This window comes from Plecotus auritus, assembly GCF_963455305.1.
Source record: "Plecotus auritus genome assembly, chromosome: 3".
Taxonomy (NCBI): domain Eukaryota; kingdom Metazoa; phylum Chordata; class Mammalia; order Chiroptera; family Vespertilionidae; genus Plecotus; species Plecotus auritus.
In genome coordinates, this window is record NC_137772.1 from 88,779,282 (window position 1) to 88,792,246 (window position 12,965).

The following is a 12,965-nucleotide window of genomic DNA, read 5'->3' on the forward strand; positions in this document are numbered from 1 at the left end:
ATTGACCCATAAGAATTGAATCACTATAAGATAAAGAAAGCATGTTTTTTTGAGACAACCTGCTCATTCTTCTTTTCCACTTACGTGAGACTTTTTTAAAAATTTTTAAAATAATGCTGTGCTTGGGTTTTTATTTATCATCTCATAATGGCATGTTTTTAGAAAAAGAAGTCCAAAAGAGAGCTTATGACATCCTTTCTGCCCCCAGTCCTCTCATAGTCTTTCAACAAAAGGAAACTCCATTAAGGCAGTGGCCTTGGCATCCTTTTTCTCCCGCAGCTTTAATTGACAAATGAAACATTGTATATATTTAAGGTATACAACATGATTTGATATGTTTACACATTGTGAAATGATTACCACAGTAAGCTAATTAACACATTAATCACCTCACCGTTACCTTGTGTGTGTGTGTTTGGGTGTAACGAGATCACTTAAGATCTACTCTCTTAGCACATTTCATATATAAAACTTTTAAAGTTTGACCAACATATGCCTATTTCTCCTACCCCCAGCTCCTGGAAACCACCATTCTACTCTCTGCTTCTATGAGTTTCACTGTATTTTACATTTTTTTTTAAATCCATTCATCTGTTAATGAATACCAATTTCTCTTTTTCTTTCATACCTCATATCTAATCTCTCAACAAATCTTGTTGGTCAGAATATTTCCAGAATCTGATAACTTTTCCCTATCTCCATCACTAATCACTTTGGTCCAAACTACCATTATATCTTTCTTGGATTATTTTAATAGTTTCCTAACTCACCTCCATGCCTCTGCCTTTGACATGTTTAATCTCAATATGACAACTAGGGATCATTTTAGAATTCTAAATAAGATTATCTTAAGCCTCTGCTCAAAACAGTAATGTCTCATTTCACTCTGGAAAAAAAAAAAAAAAAAAAAAAAGCTGAAGTCTTTATTTTGACCCCTAAGGCCTGTCATAGTCTAATCTCCAGGTTACCTTTCTGACCTCATTTCCTATTCTTTATTTACCCCATCTCACATTCTGCTCTGTGCACACTAACCTCCTGGCTGTGCCCAAGTACACCAGACATACCCTGCCTTAGAACCTCCAACCATGTTCCCTCTACCCACAGTGATTTTTCCTTAGATATTCCTTCTTCATTTTCTTTTTTTTCTAAAGGCACCTTTTCAGTGAAGCTTTCCTTGCTCACTCTGAATTTGCCACTCTCTCCATACTTCATTTACTTGCTTACTTTTTCTATGTAGCTCACTATTGTATATTTTCCTTACTTAGATTGTTAGTATTTGGTCTCACATTAAAATGTAGCTTCACAAGGATAGGGATATCCCCAGGACTTCGAATTGTGATTGGCAATTCTAATAAACACTTACTGAGTGTTTTTTGAAATTAGTCAACCAATCAGAGATAGGAGATGACCTTCAAATGGCTACTTGATAAATTACCTAACTCTTTTATTGGGAGTTTCTTTATTTTTGTTAATGTTTGTTTAGCAAGTCAATTATTCCTTTATGCTTTCATACTGTGGATTATCTTTCTTTCATTTTTATAATAAAATTTACCTGACACAAGGCCCTAAACATCATTTTCTTTGTCTTCCATGAGACTTTTGGGTATATTTACCCTAGTCCAGAATATTTTGAGGCATGGTTACATGTCAATCTCTTAATCAAGTTTAACTATCATTATTCATAATATTTTCTCATTTCAAAACATAATTCCTGTCACTAGTAGACACCAGTACAGTACACAGAGCCATCTGGATGGTAGGGAAGCTTTTTAAGACCATTTTTATTCCATTACACAAACTTTTTAAAAACACACTACGGGCCAGGTACTTTGGTAGATTTTGGAACTCCAAAGAGGGAAACATAGTTCCTACCTCCAGAAGCTCACACTTTAAAGAGATTTGAAATAGGTAAACCATCTATACCAGGGGTGGGCAAACTTTTTGACTCGAGGGCCACAATGGGTTCTTAAACTGGACCGGAGGGTCGGAACAAAAGCATGGATGGAGTGTTTGTGTGAACTAATACAAATTCAAAGTAAAGGAGCAGAGGGGAGAGCAAGAGAACCCTCCGCTATTTCGGCTCCGCGGGCCGGATAGAACAGCCGAATGGGCAGAATCCAGCCTGCGGGCTGTAGTTTGCCCACGGCTGATCTATACTAATAATAGAGGAATATGCAAATTGGTCAGTACACTCTCACGCAATGACCAAACAGCAGGCTGCGTGGGGCGACCAGGCTGGCAGGGGGAGCAGTGAGGGGTGACCAAACGACCGAACAGCGGTCTGCGTGGGGCGACCAGGTCGGCAGGGGAGGCAGTGAGAGGCGACCAGGGGGGCAGTGAGGGGTGACCAGACCAGCACGGGGGGGGGGGGGGTGGTGAGTGGTGACCAGGCTGGCAGGGGGAGCAGTTGGGGGCAATCAGGCCTGTGGGGGGGGCAGTTGGGGCTGACCAGGCTGGTGGGGGGTGGGGGAATTTGGGGTGACCAGGTTGGCAGGGGGGGCAGTGAGGAGCGACCAGGCCAGCAATGGGGGGCAGTTAGAGGTGATCAGGCCAGCAGGAAGAGGTTGTTAGGGGTGATCAGGCCGGCAGGTGGGGCAGTTATGGGCGATCAGGTGAGCAGTTAGGAGCCAGCGGTCCCAGATTGTGAGTCGGACATCCCCTGAAGGGGTCCCAGATTGGAGAGGGTGCAGGCTGGGCTGAGGGGATCCCCCCCATGCACGAATTTCGTGCACCGGGCCTCTGTTCCTATATAATAAAACCCTAATATGCAAATCAATAGAATGGCAGAATGACCGGTCGCTATGATGCACACTGACCACCAGGTGGGAGACACTCAACGCAGGAGCTGCCCTCTGGTGGTCAGTGCACTCCCACAGGGGGAGTGCTGCTCAGCCAGAATCCGGGCTCACAGCTGGCAGTGGCAGTGGTGGGAACCTCTCCCACCTCCACAGCAGCGCTAAGGACCCCTTGGGGGATGTCCTGCTGGGAGTGGGCCTTAGCTGGCAGTTGGACATTCCCCGAGGGGTCCCGGACTGCGAGAGGGCGCAGGCCGGGCTGAGGAACCCCTCACCCCTCAGTGCATGAATGTCGTGCACTGGGCCTCTAATTATTAAATAATATACTAGCTATAATAATAGAGAGGTCTGCTAAGTACTAAGGGACACTGAGGTGAGGAAGTGGGGAGGAAAAGCTTTACTGAGAGATGACCTCGAAGCTGTTTGTTGGTAAGTAGGAATTTTCCAGGAGCACCTAGCAGAGTGAACAGAGAGGAGTAAAGTATGCAGATGTATGCCTGGAGAAAGGACTAACAGAGTTTTTGCCATGTTTAGACTGTGTGCTGGTTACTTTTGTAACCTTATCTTATAAATCATTATGAGCATCTTACAACATAGATATTCACAATGCCAATTTATAGATGAGGAAATGGGCCCAGGGAGATCAGTTCAGGGTCACAGCTGGTAAATGTTAAGTTGGAATTGTAGTCCTAGCCTGGTTAACTTTGAAGCTCATGGACTATCTATCTGTAGCACCCCTCTACATACATGCAAGGGTGAAGTGGTGGAATATTGAAGGAGTTCTTGCTTGCTGCATGGATGAGAAACATGAAGGCTTATGAAAAAAGTGAAGGTTTACCATAAGATACTAAGGGCAAAAAGGGAAGGGTACCAGTTAAGGATGAGGAAGATGATGATATAGAGCAGAGTTGAAGGCTCATACTTTTGTAATGATCCTATTTGGTGTGGACATAAATTTTTTTTAAATTGATTTCAGAGAGGAAGGCAGAGAGAGAGAGATAGAAACATCAATGATATTTCTGCCTCCTGCACTCCCCACTCTGGGATCGAGCTCACAACCCAGGCATGTGCCCTTGACCAGAATCTAGCCCAGGACTCTCCAGTCCTCAGGCCGAAGCTCTATACACTGAGCCAAACCAGCTAGGGCTGGACATGACTTTCCTTCACCAACACTTAGTGATCTTGGAAAAGGATTCTCTATGATAACTGTCGCGATTTTGAAACCAACCAATGATTCTATTGAGCATTTACCTCTAAGCTGATTGCTGTGGTGCTATTAAGCATATGCCTGGAAATATTTAAATCTAACTTATTCATGCATTGTATATGGTCAAAGGAAATGCAGTGCAAACTATGTGTTTTGGCCGTTTTGACAAATATAATCTAAAGTCATGCATTTTTTAAAATTTAAATATTTTTATCAATATCAGATAAATTTGTTATGCACATTTTTATCATGTTTGTTTTCCATGGTGACCATGGTGCAATTGTTAAAAACTGAATTTACAAATATGGTGTAAATACAATGTTTTCTATTTTCCTAGTCTGGCCCAATTATAAAAGAATTTATTGGTGGGATTTTTAACTGGTTTGTAACTGGTTTATATTTTAGGTATATATGTGCACATATTTCTCGAAAGATCATCTTGTTCTATGTATGTGCTAGCCCAGTTTTGTACAGCACACACACACACACACACACACACACGTATGTATGTGTATATATATACATATATATATATATCTCCTATATAATAAAAGGCTATTATGCAAATTGACTGAACTGCGGAATGATCGGTTGCTATGACGTGCACTGACCACCAGGGGGCAGACGCTCAGCTCAGGAGCTGCCCCTGGTGGTCAGTGCGCTCCCATAGGGGCAGGGCTGCTCATCCAGAAGCCGGGCTCACGGCTGGCAAGCACAGTGGAGGTGGCAGGAGCCTCTCCCACCTCCGGGGCAGTGCTAAGGATGTCTGACAACCATCAGTAGGACATCCCCTGATGGCTCCTGGACTGTGAGAGGGTGCAGGCTGGACTGAGGCTCCCCTCCCCTGCCCCCCCCCCCCCCCCCCCCCCCCGCCGCGAGTGCATGAATGTGCACTGGGCCTCTAGAGTGTGTGTGTGTGTGTGTGTGTGTGTGTGTGTGTGTGTGTGTATATATGTATATATATACACATATATATATATGCATTTAACTAGATCTTCTGCAGGCTTAGAAAATGTTAGTTATTTTTATTTATTTTTAAAAAAATATATTTTTATTGATTTCAGAGAGGAAGGACAGGGAGAGAGAGATAGAAACATTAATGATGAGAGAAAATCATTGATCCATTGCCTCCTGCATACCCGCCGTTGGGGATCGAGCCAGAGCCCGCTACCTGCATATGTGCCCTGACTGGGAATTGAGCCGGGACCTCGTGGTTCACACCAGCCGGGCTGTTAGTTATTTTTCTAACCCATATACATCTGACTCTTCAAAGAAAATGTTTTAAAATTAAAACTTGCCCAAGCAGTCTTGTAAATATATTTTTTTAAAGTAAAGAACAAAGAAAAGCACCTTGTATGGCATCTACACTTACAATTCACTATCTCCTACATATGTGTAACATGTATGGCAGTTTTAGCTTAGGCCACTGTACTGGTATATACACACCTTTCTTTTTAAATCACACTGCCTGATTTTATTTTCAGCACACATTCTAATTTTTCTAAGTCAAAGAAATCACAGCATTTCTCTACTTTCTATAAATGCACAGATGTACCATGCTGTCAGTCAAGTTGCTTGAGCAATTTTAGACATTTAACCTGGTTATTGCCTATTTGGTAGAAAATGATTGTACTTGCTGTACTAACACTATGCCTGATTCACCATTTTGCTTTGAAATTGCCTTTTCAATATCATTTGTGTCATCTGTTACAGGCAATTTAGATTTAAAGCATCATTGTTTAAAAAATATTCAAATAAAAATTGAAGTACATCTTTGTTCTTGCCACTGAATCAAATACTATGTTACATATGTAAAAGAAACAAAATAGATCCTGGTAACCTGAGGATACAGTACTGAAGTTTAAGTAAATGTGAAATAGCATAGTGATAAAGCATATGTGAAATTTTTTCAACAGAAGTAAAATACAGATGTTGATGGAATTCTCTATTAACATAGCTATGCTAAATGAACCATGGGCTATTTAAAAACTCCACTGTGTGTTAAATATTATTTTACTTTTAAAATTTAAATAAAGGTTAGGTCAGAGTTCTGTGTGAACTACTTGCTCAGGTATCAGATTGACTGTATTGTACTACCTATTTCCTAAATTTGCAATTAGTTTCTTTTCTGTTTGGGTCATTCACAAATGTGGAAGGTTGGGGGAACTTGTGTTAGAACTCTCTACATTTGGGTCTGAAAAAAACAAAAACAAAAACCAATGACTTTAGTGAATGAAAAAATGTTAGGTAGTAGATACGTATTTTTTTCTTTCTGGGAAACAAATAATATTTCTATTTTGGACCAGTTAACATTAAAGGTTTAAGTTAATTGAGTACATCTAACAGCCATAGTATTTTTATAGAAAACTTTATGAGGACCTTTATTCTTATTTGAGAGGACAAAATCTAGTTGTGTAGAACACATTATATATTTTTTTAAATTTCAAGTTGGGCTCAGCTTCCAAGTAATATATGTTTGTTTGTTTCAATTGTTTATGCTAAAAAAATATAAACTGATTTAATATCAAGTTAATTAAAATACAATTAAAGAGGTAGATCAGGTATAACACCTTTCTAACAAGGAATTTTAGTTCCAATAAAGAAATGAGACTTTGATTAGCTGTGCTATACTTTGTCTTCTCAGTATGGATCAGTAAGATTTTGATTGCATAGTTTTTAGTCATTTATTGAACATCCTTTTTGCTCTAGTGATCCACCTAATTTGGGTTTCTTTTTGTTGTTTTTAAAGGTGTATTTATCTTTCAGTAAAGTTGGTCTTTAGAAATAGAGATCAGTTCTTGGAATCAAAGTTATTTTTCTTGTATTATTGAATGAATAAAAAATGTATATATAAACAGCAGGTCCTTGTTCTAGAGCTTAAAGGTGAATGAGATACTCCCCTGGACCTCAGTGAGCTTGTTATTTATTTATTTATTTATTTATTTATTTATTTACTTACTTACTTACTTATTTATTTATTTATTTCAGGGGTTCTTATGTTGGGGTTTGTGGACTGTATACATATATACATATATGTATATATGTGTGTATATATATATGTGTGTATATATATACACACACACACATATACATATATATATATATATTTTTTTTCTGGTTTACTGTGGTGTCCATAGAATTTCATCATATTTTTAAAAGGCTCTTGATATCTACAAAAGCTAAAGGAGGCAGAACACCTAACTATAATTTAGTGCAATAAATGCCATAATAAAGGTCTTTGGGAGGTTAGCATAAACATTGGAGGCCCACTATGTTCTACACAGGACCCTTTGCCTTGTTCCATGCTACTATATCTCTTGTACATAGTATAATGATTAGTATATAGTGTGATGTTTGTATCAGTGAGGGTCCTGGTAGTAATAGATGGATGGCTTTTTTTGAAGATAGTTTAATGAAGGGACTAATTGCAGAGGTGTGGGCATGATTAGGTAATAAAAAAGGGATGATCATTCTGTCAGGGACTTGGAACAGTTGAAAACTGTTAACCACCCAGGCAAAGGGACAAGGAAGGGGATTGGAATTGTATTCTAGAACTCAAGAGTTGTTGGCATGGAAGAGGAGCCACAAAATAGGAGCTGTGTCCAAAGAGGAAACAAAGCTGGGAATAATTTGTACTATTATTTCTACCTCCTTCCACTTTTTGCTTTTCTGCTGATGCTTCCTGTTGAGAAAGGCAATGTCACGTGCACAGGCTTTTGACTGCCTACTCAAGCTTCCAGCACTTCCTTACTAAAAGATGAGAAGCCACTCTGACTTTGCTCAGTTTATCACCTTCCTGGGACTATTAGTCCCTGATTCAGGCTCTTTAAGTGGTCTTTGTTCTGCTTAAGGCATAGTGTCCTCAGACATGCCTCCAGCTTTCAGTATTTTAGAATCCATGGGTGGGATGAAGTGGGGTGGAGGGGAGGGTTATGGGGTCTTTCTGCTGCAGAATTAGAGCATGCTCCTAGGCTTGTTTCCTTTTGACCACTGCCAGGGCACCCACTAGCTATAAGGGACCCATGCTCACACTTGGTGCTGACTTTGGTCTGTTTCTTCTCTATGTGAGTAGAGAGCATTGTTCTATCCAGTACTTGACTGTGTTGTGTTTTCCTTGGCAACTTTGACACAGAGATATAATGGGCAGAAGTATTTGGAGTCCTGTGTTGGGATTGGTAAACTAAGTGTAGCATTCTGTTCCACATGTAGTCCTTAGAGATAAGGGAGGCAGAGGTGCAGAATAAGGCAAAGAAGGGTGGAAAATGCATCTATAGGGACAAATGGAGAATAATAAACAGTGTTAAATATTTACTTGTTCATTTAAACTGAATTCTTATTGTTAAACACAATTTAGCCTTATATATTTATGGTTTAAAATGAAAAATGAGCAAATGCCTCATAGCTTAATGTTTCTGATAGAAATACCTCAAGATAAAAATCCCTTTGGAATTGTAGAGGCAACTGTTTGTTTCATATATTTTGAATAGTTGAAATAGTAAAAATGATGCAATAATTATTAATCTATAAAAATGTGAAATTAGGCCCACCTGGTGTGGCTCAGTGGTTGAGCGTCTACCTATGAAGCAGGAGGTCACAGTTTGATTCCAGGTCAGGGCACATGCCCAGGTTGTGGGTTTCGGGCTTGATCCCCAGTGTGGGGAGTGGTTCTCTCTCATCATTGATGCTTCTATCTCTCCCTCTCTGAAATCAATAAAAACATATTTAAAATGTGAAATTAGGTTAACTCAACTTTTTAAGGTTTTATATTTTTGAAATAATGCATTTTTCATAATGTGAAAATTTGAATTATTTAATCTAGGGAAGTACAGTACATTTTCTCGAGGCTACCTCAAAAACCACTTCTATGAATTTTCTCAGACAAATTTAAATGTTATAAAACATTATTCATACTTCTGTTAAGCCACTTATATTGAACTAGAGGCCTGGTGCATGGATTTGTGCACTGGTGGGGGGCAAGGCCTATGGGGGATCTGCCTGCTGTGGGAGCACCACTCATCCTGGTCAGCAAGCGGCGCTCCCACTGTGGGTGAGCACTGACCACCAGAAGCAGCTTCTGCATTGAGCGCCTGCCTCCTGGTGGTCAGTGCACGTCATAGCGATTGGTCGACCAGTGGTTCTGCTCATTCCGCCGTTCGGTCACTGGGCTTTTATATACACTCAGTGGCCAGATTATTATGATCTCTGAACGCATAATAATCTGGCCACTCAGTATATATATATATATTAGAGGCCCGGTGCATGAATTTGTGCATGGGTGGGTTCCAGCAAGCCTGACCAGGGGGAGGGGACATGGGCAGTTGGCTGGCCTGCCTGCTGGTCGAACTCCTGGTCGAGGGGACAATTTGCATATTAGCCTTTTATTATATAGGATATACACTGAGTGGCCAGATTATTATGCATTCAGAGATCATAATAATCTGGCCACTCAGTGTATATAGATAATAGCTAGTTGTTTTTACCATGTGCCAAGTTTCTATACATACATTAATAATATATTTTTATTGATTTCAGAAAGGAAGGGAGAGAGAAAACATCAGTGATGAGAGAGAATCATTGATTGGATGCCTCCTGATTAATCTAGTTTTAAAAGATTTTTGTTGGCTCTGACTTACCTTTCACACCACTAATCAGACAAAAACATTTCTATGGTATATCTCCTTAATTCTGTATCCATACTAAGGGAGGCTTGGAAATATATGTCTGTCTAAAAATGTAATTCTTGATCCCATAGAAGAAAAGGAGAATGGATATGGTGGGGCAACCATTGATCTGTGATACATAAGCCTTTTTCTGTTGTGGCACACCTATTTTTCTAAAGTGATTAGTGTGGTGTGAGAAGTAAATCCCTAAGATCCAGCAGAATTATTATTATTTTATTTTTTTATTGATTTCAGAACAAGAAGAAGGGAGAGAGAAAGAGAAATAGTGATTTGGTGTTTCACTTATTTATGCATTCATTGATTGTTTGGCATATTGAGACCATGCTGTAACCAACTGTAAGATGGAGGGCTGAGACTGAAAAGCATATAATAATATGGGGTATATACCAATTTAAAATAGATTTTTATCAGAATGAGCTCATATCTTTAGATTCTGAACTCTTGACTCTTTTTTAATAATTTTTACATCATACTAGGAAGGTAGAATTAGACTAGCTTTTAAATTATTTACATTTTAAATGGTTTTTGGAAATTATACATATTTACTAAACATGCATGTAATGTTTTACTAAATTTTTACATATAGTAAATGTCATTGAGTATTGCAAGTGTAATGGAGGAGGAAAAATGTGCCTTTTATCTTTATAAAAGATAAATATATTAAACCCACTATTAAGAATAGTCTGTAGAAAACATTTTAGCAATAGGTAATGTAAAAGCTCTAGGTTATAATGAATTCAAATTTATGCAAATTAAATGGAAATCTAGAATTATTTTAGTTCACTGAAAACTAACTGATATAGTGCACAGCAGATATAATCCCATCAACTACAGATTTTTAAGTTCTATTGACAGAAGAACTTGAAGAAAATGTAGTATTTAACATAATTATTTACATTACTAGAGGCCTGGTGCACGAAATTCGTGCACAGGGGTGGGGGGTGTGTCCCTCAGCCCAGCCTGCACCCTCTCCAATCTGGTATCCCTCTCACAATCCAGGACTGCTGGCTCCTAACTGCTTGCCTGCCTGCCTGCCTGATTGCCCCTAACCACTTATGCCTGCCAGCCTGGTCACCCCCTAACCACTCCCCTGCCAGTCTGATCGACGCCTAACTGCTCCCCTGCCGGCCCGACTGCCCCTAACTGCCCTCCTCTGCCAGCCTGGTCACCCCTAACTGTCCTCCCCTGCAGGCCTGGTCGCCCCCAACTGCCCTCCCCTGTAGGCCTGGTCCCCCCCAATTGCCCTCCCCTGTAGGCCTGGTCCCCCCCAACTGCCCTCCCCTGTAGGCCTGGTCCCCCACAACTGCCCTCACCTGCAGGCCTGGTCCCCCCCAAATGCCCTCCCCTGCAGGCCAGGTCCCCCCCAACTGTCCTCCCCTGCAGGCCTGATCGCCCACAACTGCCCTCCCCTGCCGGCCATCTTGTGGTGGCCATCTTTGTCCACATGGGGTCGGCCATCTTGTGTGTTGGAGTGATGGTCAATTTGCATATTGCCTCTTTATTATATAGCATTAAAAATGATTTACTTTTAAAACCCAGTGTGTAATACTGTGATTATTATTTTTTCCTCCATAGGCAAGAAGCTTGATAGCTGTAGGACTGGGTGTTGCAGCTTTTGCATTTGCAGGTAAGATAAATAAAGCTTACATATGAATAAATGTTAGAAAAGAAAATTTTCCAAATCACTCCTTAATATGCAGACTCCTCGTATTCTAAGGTTTTGGGTTTTAAGACATACATTCCCATTCCCTTCACCATATATAATTATTGAACATTTGTCAGTGTAGCAAAATCTAGATAAACTTTGTAGTGAAGAAAAGTGATGATACAAAAGTTAGGACAACTAGCCCCAATAATAGTGGATATTCCTGGCAATTTTTAGTCTGAAATATTGTGTACTACGAATAAAACATCTTTAATATGAAACAGTATAATTGATATGGGGTTTCTTTATTCTTCCATATTTATTTCTTCTTGAAGGTAGGATTAAACATTTCCTGAGCTGTCAGTTCTTTCTGGTGAGTGTAGCTATTCCCTGTAGTGTATTTATTACTTCATTTTTAAAATATTGGTGTATTGTCTTTGATAAACTGCCAAAATCACTTTTTTAGAAAGAACACTTATAAAGAGTTAAAGCAAAATTGCTGTCTCTTCAATTTATAGTTTAGAGTCATCAACTTACAGTTTTAAATTGCATAGCTACTCCCTAATTAGTGTTTATGTTAGAGCATTTCCTTGTTGATAAAGATTCACAATATTTTCTTTTAGCATTTGTGTCTAAGTTCCATGGATTTGCTCTTGTTAATTGGATGATCTTTTTGGGTGAATTTACTTTCCATTGTGGTTATATGGGGTTTAGTGAGATCCAATAGAAAACTGAGCAAAACGAAAAAAAAAAATTTTTGTTTTTTTTCGTGTACTATTTAATTTTGTACAAGTCTTGTTTAAAGCACTTTAACAATAAGACCTTTAAAATCAAGAAGATCAGTGATTCAGATTCTCTTGGTCTTTATGCCATCAAGATCTTGTGTCTCATTATATAAATTACTGAGTTTTCCTGAGAAGAATATCATATCTAAATAGAATTCTAATAAACTTGCCACATAACCATAAAACAATTTTAGTAATAATAATTATAGAATGGGCATAGTTATTTCAAATTCAAATGTAAGATTTTTATTTGAAATTAGAGAAAGATGTACTTTTGCTAGGGCCTTTCTAAAATCAGAATTGGTATTTATATTCTGTACATACCACACTGTTGCCAAATTCCTATTACTAAATAGAATTCTATATAATAAAAGGCTAATATGCAAATTGTCCCCTCAACTGAAGTTCGACCAGAAGGTCAACCAGGGGGCGAGGCCAGCTGGCCAACCACCTGCGAACCTTCCCTGCATCTGGCCCTGTCCCTAATCGGCCCCCCACCCCGATTAGGGGTGGGGCCGGCCTGCCAGCTGCCCTTGGCCCCTCCCCCCTGGCCAGCCCTGATCGGGGCAGGCTAGCTGGACCTCACCCGTGCACGAATTCGTGCACCGGGCCTCTAGTCTACATATATAAAAGCCCAGTGACCAAATGGCGGAATGACCAGAACGACCAGTTGACTAGTCACTATGACACGCACTGACCACCAGGAGGCAGACACTCCACGCAGGAGCTGCCCCCTAGTGGTCAGTGCATTCCCACAGTGGGAGCACCGGGATGAGTGGCTGCTCCTGCAGTGGGATCAGCCGCTAGCAGGCCCATGGTGAGGCTGAGTCTCTGCATCTATCTGATACCTGA

The 12,965-nt window shown here is 40.0% G+C and overlaps 1 protein-coding gene across 1 annotated transcript in view; it reads left to right on the forward strand.

Moving 5' to 3' along the window:
• The window catches only part of DNAJC15 (DnaJ heat shock protein family (Hsp40) member C15), a 76,443-nt gene that overhangs the window by 12,545 nt on the left and 50,933 nt on the right, over positions 1-12,965 (forward strand). The window contains exon 2 of the mRNA XM_080659392.1: positions 11,259-11,310. Within this exon, the coding sequence (XP_080515518.1) occupies positions 11,259-11,310 (52 nt within the window). The remainder of the gene's footprint in view (positions 1-11,258; positions 11,311-12,965) is intronic.